This window comes from Temnothorax americanus, unplaced genomic scaffold, assembly GCF_048541705.1.
Source record: "Temnothorax americanus isolate GAGA-0224 unplaced genomic scaffold, ASM4854170v1 Scaffold48, whole genome shotgun sequence".
Taxonomy (NCBI): Eukaryota; Metazoa; Arthropoda; class Insecta; order Hymenoptera; family Formicidae; genus Temnothorax; species Temnothorax americanus.
Genome location: NW_027509635.1, coordinates 840,333 through 866,696, shown reverse-complemented (window position 1 = coordinate 866,696; position 26,364 = coordinate 840,333). Strand labels below are relative to the sequence as shown.

Sequence of the window (26,364 nt, the reverse complement as noted above, 5' to 3'; positions counted from 1 at the left end):
GCTAAGATCGCGGGAAGCTTAATTTCTTTCGGCGAAACGCGCGCGTGCTTCGAGATATTAATTCCTTTACTCCGAAATATACGCTCCGCGCGGCCGACGAGACTTTAATTCTTTTAACTGCGATACACGTACCGATTGATCGATACAGCAAAGGGCTCCTCTGGCTCGGCCAACGAGAAAACCAACTTCAATAACTTACGCTTTCTCTCTCTATCTATCTACACTATCGCTCAAAAGTATCTGCCATCCCAGAAAAAAATGGTAAAAGTTCAAATTTTTTGCAGTAAACTTAATTTAAAGTAGAGATTATTGTATGGCATGTACTCATTGTTACCTGCTTACACAAAACTAATGTTACGTTTTATCCCTTAATTCCTAATTTTATGTAATTATTTTGTGTACGGAAAATCTCAAATAGTACATAAATACATTTTCCGAGATCATCATCGTTGGTGTATTTAGAAGCCAAAAATCAGTTACTGTGTAAGGCTGTAATGAAAAAAAAAAAGACGTAACAGCCACATTAATGAGGCAAAAATTTAAAATAATGTTATTTTCTTGCCAAATCATTGTTTAACATTGTTTAAATAACATGTAACTACCTATGTAATAAAGATATCAAATTATTGGTCTTTTCATTAAAATTTCATTAATAAACTCTAGTCAAATTCCTTTATGGTGGCAAATACTTTTGAGCGGTAGTGTATCTATATCTATCCACCTATCTATCTAACTATCTCACTGAAATAAAACTCACCGTTTATCAAGAACTTGTATGGAGCCAGAACTACCATTATTTTCTTTTAACTTTTGTTCGTCTTTTCAAACACCTTATTTATCTACGACTAAAATTTTACCTCTTTATTCTTCCTGAGTATGACAATAATTCATTAATATTTGACTTTTTTTAATATCTTTATAAGCAAAATCAAGATCTTCTTAAAAAGCATCAAAATTGATTATAGAATTTAAATTGTATGTATAAAATGCTATTTTCAGCTACCTGTACATATATTTATTTATAAAAATTAAACGAAAAAGACAGATGCATTTTCTGACGTCAAATATTTGTATCCGTTCCCATCGTATTCGGACACAATAATAGTCAACTCGAGAAACAACGTCATGATGCGACGCCTCGTTACTAAGTCGACCACCGAAATTAACTGTTCGAATACGCATGTAACAGTTGATAATGGCAGAGAGAAAGAGAGAGAGAGAGAGAGAGAGAGAGAGAGAGAGAGAGAGAGAGAGAGAGAGAGAGAGAGAGAGAGAGAGAGAGAGAGAGAGAGAGACTCGTGGTGGGGTCGCAGTAACATCCGTCATAATTATGCTAATGTGCAGTATGAATGCGGTCGGCTGCGCCGTTGAATTAAGTCAGCGCAATATTAACGACGCCAATCGGGATCCGGAGCGCGCGTTGGGAAATCGGGGTCCCAAATAATAATCTACCGATGTAATCGCGCCGAAGCAAGCCCGACTTCCGATAGCGGAACAGTAGTCCGATTAATTAATACGGCTAATTAATAGCTGGGACGTGACGGTGACGGTGTAAATCAACTTCGCCCTCCCCCCCTGACGGAGAGAAAATTAGACCGCGGCTTTGGTGCAAGTGCAAGGAGCCGCATTTACTGGACGCAGAGGCGAGGAGGGGATTATAGAAGGGGTCGGACGCGCGCTGTTATCACCGCTGGCGATAAGGCCAACGATGTTGTTATTAAGAGTTTCGATTAAAGTTTCGCCGAGAGAGAAACTTCCCCGAGAAAATCTTCGTGACTGTGCGAGAACACGTAAAATGAACTTTAACCGCGTTAAATGCTTAACGCGCAAGTTAACGCGAAAGTTTCGAGTGTCCGACCAGGAGGATCTCTACACGTTAACGAGGAAAAAATTTGCGTTTAGATAAAGCTCTTAACTTTTTTCCAATCAAAAAATCGGTTTTTCGGTTCTTCTTTAAGGTTGCGGAGAGACGTGAAGAGGACATGCGCTCGCAGATATCTCAATTCAATCTCTATGCAATCTCTCTGTTTCCGGAACATTTCTGCTTTTTGCCACTATAATCTCTCTGTAGTAAAAATTTCGTCGAAATTCTTCCGTGATTCCGGATAAAATTTTATTCGCAAGAGAATTTCCGTTTAAAATTAACCGTAGAGTGAAACACCGATTATTTATTTGCAGATAGATATTATGCATTTACCATTCCCCTTAAAAAATTTCAGCATTGTAAGCGATAAGTTAAAATGCAAAATTATGAAAATTATAAACTTGAGAGCTACACATTCCTACAAATCACGCTTTTGTGAATTGCGAAAGTCAGGAGGACGCTCTCAAGACTTCTCATTCTTCGTTACAACAAACTTCTCGCGTTGCAGCAGTTTTATTTTTGCAAAACGGATTTGCTCGGGCAAATTAGTTCTTGTCGGGGGAAAAAGCTGCTACTTACTTCGGATTGTATTCCGCGATGTTCATTCTACGTTACTTGAAACCCCCCTGGTAGATGCGGTAGATAGAGAGAGAGAGTGGTGCGCGCGAAGAAAATGTGGGAAAACGTATTATGCAGAACGTTTCAGCGAGACGATGCGCAAAGAGATGTTCGTGACGGCAGAAACGAGTTTAGTTGCAGCGGTGCAGCGCTCGATTTGCACGGGAACGAGCTTATCGACTGAAATACCTCGCGCCGCGTCTTCCCAGCCGCGATAAATTGTCAACCGCGTATACAAATTGTCTCTAATTATTCTCTGCTAATTACTCCTCCCCGGTAATAAATCAACGGAATAAAACTTACTCGGCGGAAATGAGAAATAATTAAACGGTTGCGACCGAAAACAAGAGTTCCCATTTTAACGCGGAACAATAAATCACGGTATTAATTAATTAATACGTATTAATCCGACATGCGTAATTCTCTACCTACAAATACGAAAAGAAATTTGCCAAATTAAAATGAATCAATGTTTGATGAAAGATATTATACCTACAAAATATAATAATTCTTTTAATATAATTTTTTGGTGATACATTCTGTAATCTATACAATGTGTAACAAAAAAGATGCATAATAATCATGACAAAATCCAAGTTATAAAAAAAGGCACATGACTTTTAATAATATTAATATTTTAGTAGCTACAGGTACTATACATCTAATACTAATACTACATACTACATACGTAATATAGATTTATTAAATGGTGCCACGCAATGTATGTACACGGTACAAAACATTTTGTATTTTAGTGGATTTCTATTTGTGTAGGAATTTTTATGTTAAATTTTTAAAATATACACGGATGTATATATATGTAACATATTATCATTTTGTGTTATTTTGACTTTTCTGTGTTAAATTAATATTCGACGTTCTTAAAAGTTAAAATAACACAATTTATATGTAAATTCACGAATTCCTGGTAACGTATTTTATATGTTAAAATGAACATCTAAATTGTACGCGTGCGTGTGTTACTTCCCCCTTTACAAGAGTTATTTCCATCTGTTAAATCGACATTTTCATATGTTATATGTTATAAAGAGATATCGCTGTCTTCTGTTCTTTGCAAGAAAAAGAGAAGAAAGAATAACGTGTTTAATGTAAGACTAACATTTTTTTAAATTCAATTTAACATTATAAATATGTTGATTTAACATAAACTTTGATAGCGTCCATGTGTCACAATTTTGTGTTAATTTTTCACGTATTACTTGTGTTATTTATTTACATATTTGCCTTCTGTTAAATCAACATAAAAATTAGAGTGGATAAATTGGGACATGTGAAATGTGTTAAATTTAACACAAAATTGTTTACTGACAACTGAGTACTTATTAAATACATAGTATAAGCTGTTGAAAGACAGAAAGGCTATGTTTCAACTGTAAATGAGAACTCGCGAGTATTAGAAAGATATGCTACAGGGGAAGCGAAGGCAATAGGCCGCATTACAGCGCGTTGACAGGCAGACAGTCGGCAACTTTGACTATTGCGCTATGGCACGTCGCGTCGCTTGGCTAACTGTTGCAATTACGAGGTCGTAATCACGGGCTGATTCGCGACGCGAATTACGCAATTAAACAATCTTGATGGAAGCACGAGGGACGCGGTGGACGGATCCTTGCGACTCGTGCCGAGAGCAATCGGCTCTCTCTCTCTCTCTCTTTTTCTTTCTCCCCCTCTCCCTTTCTCCCTCCCACCCTTCTCTCTGTCTTTGTCAGCAGCATCGTCACGTCGTCTCAATTGTACGCTAATTAAATGCATGCGCAGTACCGACCCGTTAAGGAAACACCGTTAATCATTCCAACAGGTTGTCTATTTCTGTCTGGGTCTGCACTTTCTTGTTAACTTTCATCGGGGATTGTCGATAACTACTCGTTTCAATTGACATATAGCGAATAGCACAGAAAGAAGATAATGAGCTGATAAGCGTTCGATTCGCTGAAGAAGAAGAAAGCGTGAAAGGTATCGGACAGCTTATATTCGATAAATCTTATATTTTTGATAACGTGTAATTATAAAAAATTATTTATATCTATTTATACTTAATACAAACATGCATATTGTATGTATAAAAATTTTTTGAAGATGCAAAAATAAAACAATCTAACTTCAACAATTAAAAAAAATTACTGGTACAATGTTATTTTGTAAAATTTATATTAAATTATTCAGTAATTTGTATTAAAATTTTGCAATTAATTTTGCATAAAAAGACATTTTTATTTGCATGAAAAAAGCCGAGTAAGAATAATTATATAAATAATTATCTTTTTTATTTAATTCTCAAACATATATTTGACAATAATGTTATAAATTGAAAAATTCGAAATTTAAAATTTTATTTCCTTTAAAAGGAAGGAAATGAAAGGCCGAAATATTGGCCGCTCATGAATAATTAATATCGGCGACTACAACATACGCGTTTGACGTTGTTTGAAAAATTCGAGACAAAGCCGTCCTTACTGTATTAAAAGAACGGAGAAAACAACGTTGAAAGAGTCGATAGAGGAAGCTCGCAAACAAGCTTCTTCGCCTATACGTATACGCCGCCCGTGAATACCTTTATGTGCCATCCGGCGTTTTATATCGATCCGGCGATATAACGCCCCTGCCTAGAATCGAAAGGATCGCTTTCTCGAGCCATCCGGAGCCTCTTTTTTCACAGGCGTGACCGCGTATCGTATCGGATGACCGAGTTGGCACGCCACCAAAACGCGAATGGCTCGGATGATTGTGTGAAATACCTACTGAAGGAGAGAAAACGCTCGACCTTCGAGTCCGAATATTCATACAAATTGGCCAAGTCGATGTTTGATCAATTCGCAAACGATCGAAGAGTTCGGTCTTCAAATTCGAGAGAAACTAGAGTAATCAGCTTATTCGCCGCAAATGATAGAAGATTGGAATAAATAGTATTTGTTAGTTCTCTCTCTCTCCTTCTCTTCCTTGATAGGGGAGAGAGAGAGAGAGAAAGAGAGAGAGAATGAATGAATGACCTTTTATTAGCTTTCTCAGCTATTTTTACATACTACATATTTATACATATAACAGAACGTACTCTTTTAGCACACGTTTGAACATTTTTAGTTCTTCGCATCTTTTAATTTCGGCTGGCAGTGCGTTATACATTTTTACTCCTTCATAGAAAATACTTTTTTGCGCATTTCTCGTCCTACGAAACACTATTGCTATATCGCCGATGTGTCTGGCTTGCCTATCAGTGTTCTTTCCCACTAATTCTAGACGGTCTTTTAATTGTTCCGGTAACATGTTGTTCACCGCTTTAAAGATAAATGTACACACATTATAATATAGCCTCTGTCTTATGGACATAAACTGCAGCGCTTGCAGCATATGCTCCACTTTGGTATATCTATTGCATTGCAGTATGACTCTCATAGCTCGATTTTGCGCTTTTTGCAGCCTGGTTAGCTCCGTTTCACTCATGTCAATTAGTAACGTTGCACAATACTCAAAATGAGGAGCTATGATTGTCTTATATATCGTGCATCTGGTATAAGCCGATATATAACTACCTATTCTATTAAGAAAACTCGTTTTTTTTCCTATTTTCTTTAGCATATAATCACAGTGATCTCTAAATCTAAGCCTATCGTCAATCATTATACCTAGGTATTTCATCATTTCGACACGCTCTATCTCAGTTCCATCTAAGCATGTCAACATAATATTACCTCTTAGCTCTTTTCTTACACTTCTAATTATCATATATTTCGTTTTCCCTGCATTCATTTTTAACTTATTTATATTCATCCACTTTTCTCTCTCTCTCTCTCTCTCTCTCTCTCTCTCTCTCTCTCTCTCTCTCTCTCTCTCTCTCTCTCTCTCTCTCTCTCTCTCTCTCTACTATAACAAACATCGAATTCATTTTCCTTTCTAGTTCTGCGCTACTTTCTCCCTCTACATATATTAAAGTATCATCGGCAAACATTTTTATCTTACACTCTTCTGGACAGACTTTGATTATATCATTTATGTAAAGTATAAATAACAAAGGTCCCAATACAGATCCCTGTGGAACTCCATATTCCGTTGCCATTAATTTTGACCATTTATTATTAAATCTCACCTTCTGAGTTCTATTCGTTAGATATGAATTAAACCATTCAAGAACTTTACCTCTGATTCCATATTGATATAATTTTCCTAGTAATCTTTCCCTATCTACTGTTTCAAACGCTCGCTTCAGATCCATGAAAATTACCCCCACCATTCTCCCTTCACTAACTATCAGTTTCCATTCGTCTATAACAGTTTGTATCGCTGTTTCACATGAATAGTGTTTTCTAAAGCCCGATTGATGTTCAGTTATAATACTATTATTTTCTAAATATAATTCAATTTGCTCTTTTACTACTAATTCTAGCACTTTCTCAAATATAGGTAACACATTAATAGGCCTAAATTCACTCGCCTTCTTGGCTTTATCTACTTTTGGAATCGGTATTATTGTAGACGTTTTCCAACTTTCTGGACAGCAACCATCTCTCAGAGAGAGAGAGAGAGAGAGAGAGAGAGAGAGGGGGGAGAGAGGGAGAGAAAGAGAGGGGAGAGAGGGGGAGAGAGAGAGAGAGAGAGAGAGAGAGAGAGAGAGAGAGAGAGAGAGAGAGAGAGAGAGAGAGAGAGAGAGAGAGAGAGAGATCTGAACATTTTTGAGGCGTGAGCTCTCTCGACCACACCGAAATAGGTATCCCAATCCATTTACCTTCCTCGTTGCTCTCGTCCTCCAGCGTCCATATCTCTTCCTCGTCGAAGTGAGCGTCTCCTCCACGATCTTTGCCCGGGAAGAACGCGTGCGCCAGGATTTGACCTTTGCCATCGAACGGGTATCCATCTCCGTGATAACCCCTGAACAATGCGCAGTGAGAATATTATCTGGCGTTCTGCCGAACGGGATCGTCAGTCGCCATCGGAATTAATGTCTATCGCGAGTTTGCGATTTTACACGGTTATGCGGCGTTATTATTACATCACACATGCGGTGCAAATAATTTCAAACGTCGATGTGAATTTCTAAAAGTTACGGCTGGAGCCCGAGCGCTTAGTCTGAATTTCTATCGGTAAATATCAAAATCTGCTGATTTATATTATGATAATAATGATTTTAATAATTATTATTAATTTACGTTATATTTTAATAATATGCAATAATTTTAATTTATTCTATAATAATAAAATTTTAATATATAATTATATAAATTTATTTTATTCTAATTCTATTCAATAGCAAAACGGAATATAACCAGCGCATGAAATCGTCCAAAATGCATACGTATATACTACATGCAAGGATAAATAGACTTTATATCGATTAAGTTTGAACTTGAATTAAACTTACCGGTGGAAATAGATCAGAATATCGGCGCGGTCGCTGTTGATCTCCTGGAAGGTGAGCTTGGAATTCCTCGCCCAGAGATCGAGGGCCTTGCTCAGCTCCAGCCGAACCCCGCCCGTGTCCAGGCCGCTAGGCTGCTCGGATCTCAAACTGCAAGAAAAAAAACGAAGGGAATAAGTATTATTCCCGTGTAAGAGTTCGATCGATCGATTCGGCGACGCGGAGAACAAACCGCGGCGACATAAACGGTAAATATTTACGCGGCGCTCGCCAAGACAATCCGCCGCGCCGGCCCCGGTAAACGCTAAACAAACGTACGTTGATCGATTGTGCCCACATGGCTCAAGTATTTACCTATTACTGATTACCTGGAAACACACGATCGCCAACATAAGAGCGACAGAAATGTGTCGCGCTCGAAATATTTTAGGACCGCGTCGACATTAACAATAAGTTTGATCAATGATCGGAATAATGTCGCGATTAGCCAAACATATAATATATACGATTTGAATTTTACGATTGCGTAGCAATTCTTTTTTAGCCGTTTTCTTGTTGTGCCCGTCCAGCACAACTCAGCACAAGTCGAAGAATTTAATTTCCTGTCACGGTTCAAAAGTTATAGCAATTTAAAAATTGGAATTCCTATAAAAACTGCTTTCTCTAGATGGTTGTGCTGCGAAAACTAACGACTTGCGGACATTTTGTCATTAAAAAAAGTTATTGTAAGTACTCTTCGAGCACAACCCGGCACAACTTTAAAAAATTTTAAATTGTAAAATTTTTTTTCTTTGCACCTCTATTTCTCCCCCTCCCTTAGCCCATTATTTTCAACCCCTGCAACTTTCTATGCATTTTTGGCCATTTCTTTGTTGTACTCATCTAGCGAAACTCAGCACAGTTTACAGAAGTTTGATAAATGCGTTTTAAAAGTAATAATTAATTGTTATTTTGTTTAAAAGTTTAATATTTTTTATCTGCCCAACGAAAAGAGATATCGAGTTAGTTCTAACGGCACAACGTGGTACAAATTATTATCTATCAACCAAAAAAAAGGGTTTATTTCGATAAAAGTGCGGGGCTAGTATAATTTTGTTTTTATTTTTTTTCTTAATTGTTATCAAAGTTATCAATCTCTCGTTTGCGGCACAAGTCAGCACAAATCCAGCACAATACGGCACAATAAAAAAAAACTAAAAATTCAAAAAGTGCGCGGGGCTAACTTTACATACATGAGCTTAATATATCGCTTTGAAGGATTTATCGATTTGAAATATATTCTCTCCTTTTATAAAACGTTCTCATCTTGTTTAAGTACATGATTTTAATTAAACTGATTTAACAATTATGTTTGGCTGAAACGAAACCTTCATGTTTCACACTCTTTTTTTAAAGCATTTTACAAAAAATATCGTATTAATTATATATAATTAATACGATATATTGTATACGGTATAATTTACCATATTTACGAATATTCATCAATATATTCTGGAAACAATTAAATCTCGTTAAAAGCAAAAGTCTCCTATCTCTGCTTATTCGCTATCACAAAATTCTTCCGTTTTGTGTCATCTTTCTCCGCAATTATACTTCGAGCACAAGAACCGCTGTCTCATTTTCGGCGAGCTCGCTGCTATTTACACGAGGTTTCAAGTAAAACAAGCCTCAAGTTTCTTGCGGTGCGGCGCGGCGGCCGCGAGTTCGGCGCACGGAAGATACGAAAAGTTTCGCGACTCTTCGAGAGATAGATCACCTTCCCCTTTTTTTAATTGTTGGAAAATACTCCAAATACACAAAATAACGCGAGTACTCGGTATATAAGTTAATAACAAGCGGTGGCATAAATTAATTAAAGGTATCTTCTCTCTCTCTCTCTCTCTCTGTCTCTCTCTCTCTCTCTCTCTCTCTCTCTCTCTCTCTCTCTCTCTCTCTCTCTCTCTCTCTCTCTCTCTCTCTCTCTCTCTCTCTCTCCCTCTCCCTCTCCCTCTCCCTTTCCCTCTCCCTCTCCCTCTCCCTTCAGTCCGGGTCTAGTTTAAATTTAAGTTTAAGTTTAAGTTTAAGTTTAAGTTTAAGTTTAGTTTAAGTTGTTCATTTATGATTGAACTATGGGTCGATTCACGGGCAGGTCGTCGCATAAGTGAGAGAGTAAATGTAATTAGTTATGCTCAATACCGGGTCTCTCTCTTGTTAGACTTCTTGTTCGTTTATGTTCCTTTTGTATGTATATTCTTTCTTTTATTGTTCATGTTTTATTTGTATTTTTATTTTATTTTAATTATATTCTTATTTATTTTTTTGCTATGTATTATTCTGCAGTCTTTATATATTATTGTATCAAGATTTGCCTAAAGTCTCGACTAGGGCATAAATATAATCAAATCAAATCAATCAAATCTCCCTCTCCCTCTCCCTCTCCCTCTCTCTCTCCCTCTCTCTCTCTCTCTCTCTCTCTCTCCCTCTCCCTCTCTCTCTCTCTCTCTCTCTCTCTCTCTCTCTCTCTCTCTCTCTCTCTCTCTCTCTCTCTCTCTCTCTCTCTCTCTCTCTCTAAAGTTGCGTCGCCACCACCGCCGCTTCTGTGGAATTCGTGTTAAGACTTCAAGAAGCTTTGATGTACAAGCGGAATTAATCATTTCGCGCAATACCGCGGAGTTATTTCTACGGCGACGACTGCATAATTACGATACGCTCCCCGCACGGAATGTCTGTTTATGTTTTACATTGCAAGCGTGTTCCTCCTTTATTTACTCGAGGTCTGTTTATGTGTGTTTTATTTATTTGCTGTCTATAATCGTAAATACTCGCAACAGAGAAAGTTCTTGCACTGTGTTTCTTAACACCATTCAAATTTCACCATTTCATAAATATTTCTTTTCATAATAATTTATATATTGCACAATTACAGATATTTGTTTATTTATATGTTGATATTGAAAAGTTGTTTGCGGCGAGCGCTTTTTTAAATTAATTAGTTATAGATAATTGTTGTGTGCAGTACGTTTGATTAATTATATTATTATTATTTATTTGCTCCTGCGTTTTTATTTTCCTATTTTAGATATCAACTTAATCTTAATAATTTCCATATATGTTATTTCATCATTACTAAAAGTATTATTTTTCCCAATTTCGTTTACTTGCTTATCTACCTTTCTACAAATATTTCACCTCGTTATTATGAAAATTGATTAAAAACATTATCTTTATATTTTATCGTATTACCTACGCGAAATAAACTTTCTGCACATAAATGTCTCCTAATTATTCATAATTTTGCCAAAGGTCGTCCTTTCGTGAGAACAAGTATTAGATAAGTATACCCAAATTTGATATATGTTAAATATACAGTAATAAAGGACATGTGTACATACGAAAAATCAAGTGAGGTTACCGACACTTTACAAGAAATAAGTCATTCCAAATGTGCGTTCGCGGAGCGTGCCATTGTCATTCTATCCTTGTTTACATCTAATGAACGAGAAAGATAGAATGATGCAAATCGCAACGGCCGTTCAACGAATAATACATGTACTTAGCGATCAGATGAATACATTATTCATGTCTTAAAATATTCCCTGAAGTTTCCGGATTTCGCACATATCTTGAAAATAAGGGCTTGCCGAATGTTTTGCTCTGATATATGAGGTTAAATAAGTAGTGAATCCACGCGCATATTGCTTTACTCGTACTGTCATGCCTGACCTAACCTAAATCGAGTCCAACCGCACTACTAATGTGATATTTTTTTAATTAGTAAATAATAATTAAATACGATTAAATCGTGCGTGTAAAATTATGTTATATTATTATAATTATTGGGATGTTGTGTAATGTTTGTCACTGTTTGTTTTCAATTACCTCATGACGGACTGTTACTTGACTATAACTGGGTCCGCGAAAGGACCACCTTAATTAATCCCGGCTCGCGTATGTCAGTATTAACTGTAACGATCACCGTATTAACTCCAACTTTTGATGAAGCGATCCGATTTGCGTCGATGCGCGCGATTTATGTCCGACAGAAAGCCGGCCGCGAGAATTTATATTATTAACGGCCGCCGCCGCCGCCCGCGGGGTAATATCGGAAATGGGAAACGGGGCCCGGTAACATCGACGATGATGATTACGCGTATCGCCCGCATTTACGTGTCCGTTTTATTGAAACGATGAACATATCGCTTAATTAGGCGAACCGATCCGACACTGATCGATGCCATGCATCGTGGAACTTTCCAGCGGGGCGAATCAACATTTCCGATGCAGCTTCCGCGATTCCTCCGCGCTTATTTGCACTTGTATGTATTATACAATTTCTCGCGCGGTTCTCAATGCGCAGGGGCGAAAATACGCGTGTTAACTTTTATCGAACAGTTTCGCGAATATGCAGAACGACGCAAATGTATAAACTTGCGTGTTTAGAAATGTCGAAGTTCAAATTTTGAATATATATATATATATATGTATATATATATATATATATATATACATTTATATTGCTTCCTCATAGAGGAAGCTTTGTAATGGTGAAAAAATTTTTTTTCGAGATTTTGATGGAAATAGGTTTAGAATGTTCTAAAATGTCGAAAAATCGTATTAGTAAAAAATGTCCGGAAGTATGTATGTATGTGTGTGTGTGTGTGTGTGTGTACGGATTTTTTGTACACGCATCTACTTCTACAATTTTTTAGATACCGGGTTGAAATTTGGCACACAAATAGAGTATCATAGAAAGTATGTCCTCCTCAAATTTTATTGAAATCGGTTTACCGGTATAGATTTTATGCAGATTTTCCTTTTTTTGAAAAATGTGTTTTACGCTGCCGCTTTCTCAATATTTGAGATAGCGATTTATTTTTAATTTTATTATATTTTCCAGTCTTTTCTACCCCTATTTCATATATAATTGGTTAAAATTTGATTGATCAGATCTCGTATTACACACATTTGAAATTTCGAAGAATTCGTACATACATAGAAGCTTTATAAAACTTGATCTGATCAATCAAATTTTAACCAATTATATATGAAATAGGGGTAGAAAAGACTGGAAAATATAATAAAATTAAAAATAAATCGCTATCTCAAATATTGAGAAAGCGGCAGCGTAAAACACATTTTTCAAAAAATTTGCTAACAAAGCTTCCTCTATGAGGAAGCCAAAACAAATAAATACCGATAATTATACCTCGAATAAAATAAAAACTTGCACACTTAGGAACTATGAGGAAGCAATGTGCAAGTTTCTACTTGCACAATTAAAAACTACGAGGAAACAATGTGCAAGTTTCTACTTGTAATATAATATGTTATAGAATAGTTCGAAAACTGTTATACATTCCTAGCGCGCGGATTCTGAATACGCTCTAAATTTCGACGTTAGATTTCCGCGTAGGATGTTTCGAAGTTACCACAATTCCGGTCTGAGATCTTGAAATTTTCGTAACCCCCATCAGAAAGTTCGTGAATTCCATTATAATTTTACGGATCGCGGGTATATATGTACCCACGTAATAGCGAAATTAACGTCGTGACCCGAATAGCGGATGAGAGATTTTCGCAGTATCTTTCAGGTGCGAGATGATTAAAAGGCGCTTTTAAAATACACCCGATACGCGACGCGACGCCTGTTGGCGGTAACGTATTATTTCTCGCTGTAAATTCGCTATCGATCACTGCTCTTTCCGTCGTCCCTCGAGTGGATCGTCCATCTTTCCTTGGCACAGGCGACACACGCAGGCGTACATACACACGCACACACTACGCCATCTTTACATATCTAACGTAACACGTTTTTGTAATATATCAGAATAATAGACGTTCTCGAAAGAATCGGAAAGAAATGCGAGGCGAGACGAAAAGACATAATTGCGCGAGAAAGTCGAGAGAAAAAGAGAAGAACCTCATGCCAAGGTAAACGTGGTGTACGATATTTTAAAATAATATTTGCAATATTTTTCTTTGAAATACAAATTAAAAGATAAATATATACGAACCGACGTAATAAGAGACTGTGCGATGAAGTAAAAACTCGATTTTCCGATGCGCGTTATATATGCTTGACAGTCTTGTTTCTTTTTCCCTTTTTTTCGAAAACTTCCTCTCTCGGTATTCAAATTTCAAAAAGTTGATAAAAAACTATGCGCTTCCATTAATTAAATCGCAACTCCGTTGGTTGTAAAGATGGGAGAATGTTGCACAGCGCGGTTGACCAGTAATGCGTTAAAAATGGAGAACATTCCCGGATCCGACGGACAAATGAAGAAAAAAGAATCGGCCATCAGTTGTGAGCGCGCGCACACACGGACAATTTAGCGCCTGTTAGACAACTGACGGAGATTAATGGGGGCGAATATAGGCGTTCGGATAAGTAGGTAAATTGATTGTTACGGCTCGCCTTGGATAAATAGGGCAGGCGTTGGTTTAATTTAAAACGAGCGAGCATATTTCGCTCGGGCGCGCGAGTTCTCTCATTGTCCGCCTTAATTTAACGCGTTCGTCTACATGTCAATAATCCTTGGGTCGATACGGGGTCGAGAGACAAGACGGTAATCATCAACGTCGGCTTGCGTCGAATTTTCCTGGCTTTAAAAGGAAGTTCCTCGGAAGCAAGAAATGTATAAAAACCCGTCGAAATGTATTTAGCTGCAAAGAATAACACCAGAAGACTAAAAAAACAGAGAAAAGAAGTAGAGGAAGAATAAAAGAACAAATATAAATTTCAAATAAAGTCATTTTTGTATAGTGCAATCGTCTCTCTCTCTCTCTCTCTCTCTCTCTCTCTCTCTCTCTCTCTCTCTCTCTCTCTCTCTCTCTCTCTCTCTCTCGATTTCTTGGTGACCTAATTAACCCCCGCCGCAAGAGCTATCGCGTTTCACTTGACATTTAACAAATCATTTATTGATGCATCCACAATTAGCCGGCAAGAAACAATTTGCCTCGTGCAGTTTCATCTACGTGCATTCTAATTTCGCAAGAGTAACCGCATCCGCGTATACCATTAATATCGCGCCTTCAACATCGTCTCATATTCATTACGCAGCCAATCGGTAATGAACATCGCGAAGCAAAAGAGAGATACCGTGATAAATATAGATACTGCGTGAAGAGTGTGCAGCCAATGCGGCGCGGGTGTAGAATTAAAGCATTTTAAAGCTCGTTTACTTTATTAATGCTCCGCTTGGGGAAACAACGTGAGTTCCGACTGAATTATCGCGGCCCGCCCGTTCCCCCGCGAGAATTATCTTCTGAAAAATCGATCGCATATTTCATCGAACTCATATAATCGCCGAATTCCCGTACGATCAAAGCGGCGCACAGTCTGTCGAATATAATCCGGCGATTATTACCATAAGCACGCATGGAGAAAAACTTGTTCGAGTCTTAATCCATGTTGAAATAAATCTCCTCCTTGTGAAATGTTTTGTTAATAGAAAAAGGTGACAAAACTTCCGAAAACGTCCATGCTCAGATTTAGGTCAAACTTTATAAATATAGGTTCCTTTTAGATAAAAAAAAACATATACCAAAAAGATTTTTTGCGACTCCAAAGTTTAGCAACTTTTTAAATGTTTTTTCGAGTTAACTCAGTATATTACGAGCAAACTAATTCAATATATTACAAACCAGAACAGCTCTTAAGTAATGTAAACAACCATAAAGTCATACCCGTCAAAGTAACATAACATAAACATCATTGGCAAAACTTCAGAAAATCAGAAACGTTGTAAACCCATGTGACAACTCGTCTCGCGCGAAATGTGTATGCGCGTGGAGGTGCAGTAGATTCCGCCCCCCCTGCAAGGGACTCCACTACTTTTAAGGTGGTCCTTTCGTGAGAACAAGTATTAGATAGGTATAATACCTAAATTTGATATATGTTAAATATACAGTAATAAGGGGCATGTGTACGAAAAATCAAGTGAGGTTACCGACACTTTACAAGAAATAAGTCATTCTAAATGTGCGTTCGCGGAGCGTGCCATTGTCATTCTATCCTTGTTTACATCTAATGAACGAGAAAGATAGAATGATGCAAATCGCCACGGCCGAGGTTTTCAACGAATAATACATGTACTTAGCGATCAGATGAATACATTATTCATGTCTTAAAATATTCCCTGAAGTTTCCGGATTTCGCACATACCTTGAAAATAAGAGCTTGCCGAATGTTTTGCGCTCTGATATATGAGGTTAAATAAGTAGTGGATCCACGCGCATATTGCTTTACTCGTACTGTCATGCCTGACCTAACCTAAATCTAGTCCAACCGCACTACTATTGTGATATTTTTTTAATTAATAAATAATTAAATACGATTAAATCGTGTGTGTAAAATCATGTTATATTATTATAATTATTGGGATGTTGTGTAATGTTTGTCAATATGTTTGTTTTTAATTATCTCATGACGGACTGTTACTTGACTAACTGGGTCCGCGAAAAGACCACCTTAAACTAGACACATAGTGTGCCTTACAAAGTACATGCGTGAACTTTTCACGCGTGGAAAGACTAGAAAATTGTAAACCCACGTGGCATCTCGTTTCGCGTTGAAAGTGTATGCACGGAGGCAGCAAGTTAAAAATGTTAAAAAAGTTGCTAAACTTTAGAGTCGCAAAAAATCCTTTTGGTATATATCTTTTTATCTAAAAGGAACCTATTCACACAAAGTTTCACCTAAATCGGAGCATGGACGTTTTCGAAAGAACAGACTCAAAATCAATCATTTTAATATATAAGTATTTAGTAACAAAACTACTATAAGATTTAGAGAGTTGTGAAATTGTATAATCTCGATGTTTCTCTCGAGAAAAAGAACGCCATATTACCATACGATACAATAAATACAATTGGTAAGTGAAAAAGGCAACGCGGTAGGTAGGAGAGAACGATGTAAATTCTGCGGTGACAATAAGCCACCGAGAGCAAGGCAAATTTGGTAAACTTCGGCCGTGTAATACCTCCTCCTCCTATGTATAAGCATCCCCTGTGAGTGTTTTGCTCCGAAACTTTGATGAATGGACTTTACGACGTCGTGTTCGCTGCCTATAATACGCCGTCGTACTAATATACACTCTGTCTTTTGGCAACTTTAATAATAATCGCGTGTGACATTTGCGCCGCCGTTTCTACCGCGATAAAATTTGCTGAAATTTGAAGTCGTAACTTTAACTTTTAAAAAAGTTGGAACGCAGTGGAGTTTTAGAGACTCCAGTGTACTTAAAAAAAAACGAAGAAAGAGTTTAACATGTGTACAAAAAGAAGAAATCAAAAATACAATAAAATTCTAATTATAATAATTAATATATATATATATATTAATAGTTTGCTGTATAATAATTAATAAGCTAATGTAAAATAATATTTAGCGTTTTAATAATAAATTTGACATATTCAACAATCGCTATAAATGTAAAATTTAATTATTTGCGATAATTTGCTGTATTAAGTAACAGAACGGAAGAAAAAGATTTTCATATCAGAGAATTATCAAAAAGTTTTCTTTAAGCAGCCGTCTTGTGCGGCAGCACTATATACGTATAGTGCTTCAGAATATATATAGTTCTTCATTTTTACGATCACTATAAAATGTGTAAAAATTTCATTCCTGGGACGGGACGGGATCTTATAAAAATGAGAATTTTTTATCGCAACAGTGGGCACGAATTTTTAAGCGGAAGATGCGACCCAGCTCGTAATCGTTCCTGCACCGTTCGCAATTTTCGCAGGTTCGTAAATTTCGTCGAGGAGCGACACGCCGCCATCGCTGACATATAACCGTAACTTTAATATGATTTATTCGCGAGAAAGATACGAGGTCTATCCGGTAATAAAAACTCGAAAACAAAAGTAGACTTCAGTAGAGTTCAGAATTTTTCTAATTCTTTTTTGAGGTGTAACTTTATGCAGAAAAAATTAATCAAAATAAAATATTTAATAGAAAATTAATTAAAATACCAAGTTATATGTATAGAATGCAAAACTTCATCTAAAAAAAATTCAGTTGTTATAAAATTAATTTCGTTTATAAATAATTCGAGCGGACAAGTAACCGAAATTATAAAATATATATCATAAACTTTCAGTGTAAAGATTACATATACTTACTCGCGAAGCGGGAAGCGCTGAAAGTATTGTGAACTGAATTTACTCGCGCGACAATAAGAAGTCGGCGGTAAAACGAATAAACCGTAAAATGAAACAATAGATCATCCGAAGATATTAATTTTCCACTTTCAACTCTACTTCGCCGGCCTCGTTCTCTCGGTGCTTTTACATTTGCGCCCGATATAACATTGCGCTCGAATAATGCATAGACGCAAATGTACGAGAAAAAGCCGACGGGTGCGCGAGACAATCTTTTTTTTTCCCTTTTTCATCGCGGAAGTCGACAATGTGTCGTGCGAATAATCCGACGAGTTAATTAATTAACGAAGAAATATCTGCCGATTCTCATGACGACTCTGTCGATTTATCCTGAATCTAATGAAGAATTAAAAAATCCGACATTTATTTTCGCGCAAGAGGCACGTGTGCACCGTAATTAAAGAAAAATACTAATCACCGCAAATTAATATTTTTAACCGTTAACTGATTAATAAGATTGTACATTGTTCAAATATCACTCAAATATGTTTTTATATAAACAGAGCGTCAGTTTTCTTTTAATAAGATAAATTGTATCAAGAAGAATGGTAATATTCGTGATTCGTGGATGAATACCGGACGACTGTGCGAAAGATATTCTCTGTACATTTAGAAAGAAAGAATCGAGCGAAAAATATGAGACGCTAAGAGAGCGGCGTTACATCAGGTAAAATTAAGGCCCTGGTCCCTGAGCCGAGAACTCTGCGTTGACGGTGGCGACGCCACTCTCTCCTCTCACTCTCTCCAATGGAGAATTCTGTCTTGTGACATGTTGACAACCTATTTTGTTGTACGTGCTATTTCTTTATTATTTGCTCTGTGCTTGTGCTCTAACGTTTAACGTATTCGTGAAACTCGTAAAATTGGCCGAAAAGTAAGATTTGCATGCGGAAGAAACGTTTTCACCTTCTTTCGATAGTCGTTAAACGGCTGTTTTTCCCGTATGTTTAGGCTTCGTTTTATGGCTGTTTGTTTATTGTCGAAGGAAAAGGGTAGTTTTCGGCCAATTTTGGAAGTGTTCTGAAACGATCTATAGTGATGTTTTATTGAAATGTCTTTTTATTTGAAAATGGCATGCACAACAAAATTGGGTGTTTTCCTCGCCTCGATAGTAAGAATCCAATATGGCCGCGGTGACTACCCAGGAGCCTTAACAACGGTACATTTTTCGTCGGAATACAAAATCTTTTGTTCCGTTGAGCGCTAATGAGATTAAAGCAATTAAGGGAGAGAGAAGAATAGCAAATACGAAAAGGCAACCCACAAATGCAGCCCACTAACACGCTACGAGGTTGATCACAAAAGATAAACGAGATAGAGGTACAATGGTGCAAAACGGGAGCGCAAAAACATAGGTAATTAGCTCTGTCATTGGAATGCAACATTCATGGACCACTTTCGATTTCGCGCGGTTCCTCGAATAGGCAAATGTGTATACGAATCAATCGCGAATAAAGCACTCGCGCCAATGCGCCATGGCACTAATTAGTGCACGCGCGCGCACCGCAACACTTGCATTAATTTTCAATAGTGCCAGAAAGCTGTAACGCATTTGTCGGCAGTGTGACAATTGTTGTCGTAAAGCAAACGCGTCAATGTCTCGCGGCTGGCATTCGCGACAAGAAGCGATAGGGATTGAGGTGTTGATCGCATATTTCGAACAAAATGCCCAACAACCCGTCAAAACGCGTGTGATAATAACGGTGAAAGATTTAAAAAAAATACAAAGGCTCAATTCTCGTGAATTAAAAAATGTAAATTTAATAATAAAGATAAATGAACGTAAGTTTAGACAATTCCGAAAAATTCGCACTTCGATTCTTGGATGTACCTTTACATCCTATTCCCTACTCTACAACAATATAATTATTAGGTAATGTGTGTGTTAATCGTATTATAAAATATATAAAATTCTATAATATATGTGTGTGTGTGTGTGTGTGTGTGTGAAAATTAATAAATATATTACAGTATTCCTACCATTATACAAATAAATTACAAATCGCGTTCCGTGCTACATTTAAATTCATATTCAATTTAAATAAAATTCATGTTCGATTATCTCGAATCTCTCGGCATCGCGATTTTTCACTTTATATTTTTATTCGTCCTCGCGGAAACACTCGGGGAAAAGTATATTTCACAATATGAAAAACGCTGCTTTCGCATACTGTCCCTTCCGATGTCGGGGATGATATTGTTTAAGTCATTGTCGCGCTCATGCGTGCGACAGCTTGAAGCACCATCGTCCGATTTCCAAAGCAGATCTCTCCCCCCTTCCCCTTCTCTATCCGATATTCGCGCAATTGCCACCGCAGAGAGCGTCCCGCGAATCGTCCGCGCGAGGTGACAACCGCGAGATTGGCGATGACAGCACTCGACGGTCGATGACAGACGTCCCCGTGGAAAAGTTAATTCCTTTATTCAGAAAACGATCGGAAATTCAAGAGTCGCGTCAGCCGCGCCGCGACTAACGTGAATTTCGCGATTCTTCGAATTTCATATTGGCATTTACTTTAAGCAAAAGAATTATATGTTGCGAAGTAGCGGACAAGCGAGAAGTAGAGCCGCCGAAATTTTCATTCATATGATAATCTCGCATATACGCTACTGGATTAAACTTGAAAAAGGATCGAGAAGAATGTTAGAACTTGTTCACGGCGAAGAATTACAACGCTTGATATAAAACAATTAATTCATTGATTAATACAACCGTTGTCGAGTGATCGTGAATAGCGGTACAACTAGCACTCGACCACGGTGCTGACGGCACTCGATTCATTTCGACTACACTCACTTCGACTCCTATTTTCCATGGGCAAGTACTCGTGGATCGCGATAGCGGTATCGAAAGCTCTTTTTCGCGCGACGTGAATTTGCGGACGACAGATCGAAGTGGTCAAGTATCTCGCCGATATCGGAGCGCAATTGACGGCTTGGAGGAGCTTCATAAATCAGGCAGATCGTCGATCGAGAGAGAAAGAGAGAGAGACGGATAGAAGCCTCTCAAGGAAAATAAAGCGAGATAGAGATAACAGAAGATAACAGGTGCCACGAGCGGCTTTGAGGACCTCTGACAATGCTGCGATCCTATTCAGCGTATCCTCGAAGAGTCATGAACGGATAAAGGGAAAGAGAGAGAAAGAGAGAGGGAGAGAAACACGACCCTCCTAAACTGTCCCGCGATCACTCCGTCAATAATCTCGTTCACGGAGTGTGTGCCACTGTCAGCGCTTATTGACACGCTTTTCCGTCGCGAATGTATTGCGGATGACAGGCCCGAAGAGCTTCGATAATTCGAGTCGCGTCGCGATTTCACGTCTCGCTGTTTAATTATTTTACAGAGAAAATGAAATCATCGACGTTACGCGGCTTTCTCTCGCAGCGGATTAAAAATAAAAAAAATTAAACTGAAATCCACGTTCTCGCATCGTAATTCTCTTACGGTATAATTATTTTACTCTCTAAATCTCATAGAGTGGTTTTGCCATTAATATATCAGAGTGATTGCGCCACTCCAAAGAGAGAGGGTTGCAACTCTAATTGAGTAAATGCGGACATTCATAAGGTATAAGAGTGAATTTTTCATTCAAATTTTTAGAGGTACTTTACCGGAGTGATACGATCTCATCACTCTAAAGTGAATCACGATTCACTGAAGATCGATTCACTAATAAATAACTTTACCAGAGTGAAATTTTTTCACTCAAAATTGTAGAGTGACATAATTTAGTCCTATGGACACTGATCTACTGCACTCGAAAGGAGTGCCCTTTCACTCCAACTTATAGAGCATAATTTTACTTTTTCTTAGAGTGGCGAATAATTCGAAGGGCACAAGCTCAATTTTAATTTTTCGTTACACTTGCATTTCACTCTTCGACTTTTAGAGAATATAAAGTACGATTCTTTATTTAATCGCTGCTTCTTTGAAAAATATAACGGCAAAGAGTGTACATATATATATATAAATTGATGGATAAGTGCCATGTATATAAATATCGACCTTGTATAATTTCCGACCTTATGCAAACGTTCCACATCTTGGGGAATTTTCCAGCGGGATTCCGTGCCGCGATCGGTGGAACTTTCCCATCCATATCCCGTCGGTTTCTGTCAATTCATGAGAGCCGTTCCAGTTATCTCGAGACAATATATATTAGGAGGATCTTCCGTCTCCTCTTCCTTCACCCCGCGCCAATGTACAGCAACCGCAATTGTGCGGATAATAATTGCGAGTGTGGGCCGCTTCCGCAACAACGCGCTCGAATTAATTAAGTATAATACGTGAGCGAGTGTAAAATGGGACTGTTAACCATCCTCACATCGAACGCGAAACCATCGGCGGCTGCACTCGTTCATCTCTTTTCCGTTAATTCGCTCTTTTATTCGGACCATGTGTACATGTCCTGTACACGAATTTTAAACCACCGTTTATGTACGCCGCAGGGATTAAGCCTTCACGATCAGCCGCATCAGTCTTCCGCGCCAATGATGCGATTACGATCGCATATTAGTCAAGTTTGCATCGATTCGAGGCTCCGCTGGACTCCTCGCGATGTGATAATGGAGTATATCGCAAATCCTCCCGTTGCAATTATACCTACTGCCCTTATGCTTGATTTAAAACAATATTTCAAATAAACATTTATTTGTTTTCAAAAAGTAGCACTCTCTTTATTGTTCGTAGATTATTAATGTAATTTAATTCTAGGTCAAGAGTTTCAATTATATTTATTTTATCTAATATCGCGATTGATTTTTTGAAATCAATAAAGCAGCAGCCTGTTTAAACTGCTGATTTGATTTAGGGGAAAGTATTACGCTCATATACTTTCCCCTACTTTTAATTCAACGTGTTTTTAGCGGGATTTCGATAGTGAGGTACGGCTAGTAGCAACTATTTGGGTAGTTGTCCGGAAGCAACTGTGCGATAGAGAGTTAATTAGTAGAGATCCTGCGAGACAAAGCTCGTACAAAAGCGCGCGTCAAATTGAATCGGGCCGATCCGGTCGTCCGTCACGCGGAATCGGATCGGATCGGTCGGCGGGCTCCCGAATTGCTCGGGGCGGAACGAAAACCCATCGTTATTTCGGTACGGCGGTTTGCAGACACCCCCGTTGCGTTGTGTCGTGCCGTACGTCGTGGTTAACGTTGATCCTTTGTCGTCGCGTTACACAACGGTGGCAGGACGAGCATTTAATGAGTACGGAAAAGAGAGTGAGTCATCGATCCTGCCATTGCGAAACTATACTGGCTATTTGCATCCAACTGTAGAAGAGCGATTTCTATGAAATCTCGGAACGAAATTTTAACTTCTGCTTTGAGAAAGAGATCGTTTTAGACTCCCAAATCCTTAAGAAATTCAAATTAAATTATATAACTTTGTGGAATTAAAATTAGAATCGGAATTAGAGTTGGAATATCGCTCGAAATGTATAATCGAGATATTATAGTGTAGATGAATGAATTATGAAGTTTCAAATTATTTTTAATTAAACGAAAATCAACTCGTCTATTTTTTAGCGAACAGCGAATAAATATTTTAGTAACGTTAAATTAAAACTATATAATTCATGAAATTGGATATCTACTACGAGCCGCACTTCTTATACGGCTTCACGCCTAAAAACTTCAGCGGGAGATTTATTATCCCGGAAATTATAAAAAAATAATCCCTCGAAGTTCGATGTAAAACAGGGATTTCCATTTTTTACACGTGAATAGATTTACGAGGGTGATAAAAGGACGCATTTCCGAGAAAATTAACTGCTGGGATCTCCGAGTCACGATCGCGAGAAAATTTATCGATTTGACATTTGGTCGAAGATGAATACGTCGATGGCAGTGATTCTATCTCTCCGCAATCAAGTCGACGCTTGTATCGGCGATGTTTCACAACTTCCTTTAAATTAATCCGCAGGCTCGGCGGAAAATTCGAACATGTCCGTAACATGTGATTCAGTCGTCCTATTATATCTCCCGCCCGGAATGGCCCGGATCTTTCCCGGATCTTTTGGCCAGACTTTATTGTCGCTCTCTCGACCGAGAGGAACGCTCGTAATCGGAAAGGGGCAGACCTTTCCGCAACAGCTTGCAGTATTTTCTCAGTATATACTGGTAGTAATCTGCAGGAACAAGGATTCTGAAACATCTCCCTTGGCTTTGAGGATAAGATAAAAAAAACTTGAACAGATGTGAGATAATCTCTTTGTAAATATATCCAGCGTCGAATAAAAAGTCATATCAGAAGAGATCACTTTATTTTATTAAAGTAATATTCCTTCTTTGCGTTTGTCAAATAACACTTATACGTAATTTAATGGCTTTTTAATAAAAAGAAAAGGCAAGTAATCGCGTGACCGTGTTAAAGATGTGATCTTTCATTCGACGTTACACAGCGTTCGCGAGATACTCAGGCTCGATAAACTTTATTACTTATCTTCGCGAACAACTTTCAGCTCGGCGGCAGTGTAAACGAAAGAGTTTTATATACCTATATACATACACATAACATATATATATATATATATATATATATATATATATATACTCCATGAATATTACCCGGGCGATGAATTAAGAAATCCCTCCTCATGTCATTACCTCCGTCGATGACTCGATCGATTAATGTTCCCTACTTAACCGGAAGAAAGATGCCGAACTTTCGCGATTAGCCGGCGTCTCCTGAACGAGAATCTTCGATAAAACGAGAATTCTACGTAAAGTAATCCGGGCATATACCCGAGGAAAGCGCCCGAGGTCTTCTCTCAGGATCGAGAAGAAAATAAAACACATCTCAAATTGCAATATGTATTTAAACTAAATATATAATTTGAATCTAGTACGAGCATATACATTTCTGCAATTTGAGAAGCAGTCCGTGGTATTACAGTCTCGTTAATTTAAAGGTATTACAGAAATTACATTTTAATTAGAGGTGCCAGAGGCTAAAGTGAAAGAAATGGCGATTATTTAGATCAGTTACCTCAATTGAGGTATTCTGATTATAATCGATTAAGTATTGCTAACGTGAACTCTACGGAAAAATATTATTTTCAAATTCCTCCGAGAATATATAAATATATAAAGAGATATTTCTCTCTCTTTTTTTTATATTTCCATATGAGAATATAATATGCAGCTGAGTGATAGGGGAATGGAACATTCTACATGTAGAAATATTGAAGTCGCGCTCGAAGCGAAGGATCGTGTTTTACGTTTTTGCGATACTTGTCCTTGAACAAATTTTGGCGCGGTTTCACGAGAGAAGACGAAAGCATCACATGTGCGATAAAAAACGACAGGTCCTATCGGCAGGCGAAGAAGAAGAACGTAAAAATAAAATGAGGGACGAAGAAAGGGAAAAAATGGCTTGGGTGTACGAGGTAAGTTAAAAGAGATGAGTTTCCGGAGTTTGCGAATGAGGTAATAAAATATTCCAAGAAGTTCAGATTTTTTTCAAGGACTTGGCGGTCGCGAGCGATATCTACAAGAAAGTTGATCTCCGCGGAAAAAAGAGAGAGAGAAAGAGAGAGAGAGAGAGAGAGAGAGAGAGAGAGAGAGAGAGAGAGAGAGATAAAGAGACAGTTGTCGAATAGTAAATGGCAGAATAAACGTGAAGTTGTAAAATCCATTTTTGCAATCATCAGTGGTACAATTGCATACAATTAGCGCTCAATTAACTGTTTAAAAAGAGAAAAAGTGGAAATTGGTATATATATATACGGTAAAAAACATTTTGTATTTAAGTTGATTTTTATTTGTGTAGAAATTTTTGTGTTAAATTTTTAACGTACACTGGTATTAATGTAACATATTGTCATTGTGTTATTTTGACTTTTCTGCGTTAAGTTAATATTCAACGTTGCTATAAAGTCCGCTCAATTAACTCATTAAAAAAAGAGAAAAAGTAATAAATGGTATAGATACACAGTAAAAAACATTTTGTATTTGAGTGGATTTCTATTTGTGTAGAAATTTTTGTGTTAAATATTTAACGTACACTGGTGTTAATGTACAATCAGTACAAAATTACCTTTTTCAAAAAAGGTAAAAAAAGGGCGCCAAGTACACGCGTGGTTGTTACCTCGAAAAAAAAACCCAAGTGGTAGTATTATTAATTTTATTCAAAAATAAATAAAATCTATTCTAACCTAGGTGGTAGTAGCTTTAATTTTTTTAAACAAAATTATTAAATTACAAAATTGTTACTTTATTTAATCCAAGTGATATCTACTTCAAAAAAGCCTAAATAACAAGTAGTATCTATTAAAAAAAAAAAAAAAAAAAAAAAATGTGAAATCTTTTAATACTGCGCCAATTACAATTACAAAGAGAATATATACCTAAAATAAAAACCAAGTGG

At 37.5% G+C, this 26,364-nt stretch overlaps 1 protein-coding gene across 4 annotated transcripts in view; it reads right to left on the bottom strand.

The window, feature by feature from the left end:
• Mmp2 (Matrix metalloproteinase 2) overlaps window positions 1-26,364 on the bottom strand; it is a 234,661-nt gene that overhangs the window by 42,019 nt on the left and 166,278 nt on the right. For all 4 annotated transcript variants that reach the window (XM_077417229.1, XM_077417228.1, XM_077417230.1 and 1 more), the window contains 2 exons: window positions 7,854-8,000; window positions 7,221-7,363 (listed from right to left, as the gene is read on the bottom strand). In XM_077417229.1, the coding sequence (XP_077273355.1) occupies window positions 7,221-7,363; window positions 7,854-8,000 (290 nt within the window). The remainder of the gene's footprint in view (window positions 1-7,220; window positions 7,364-7,853; window positions 8,001-26,364) is intronic.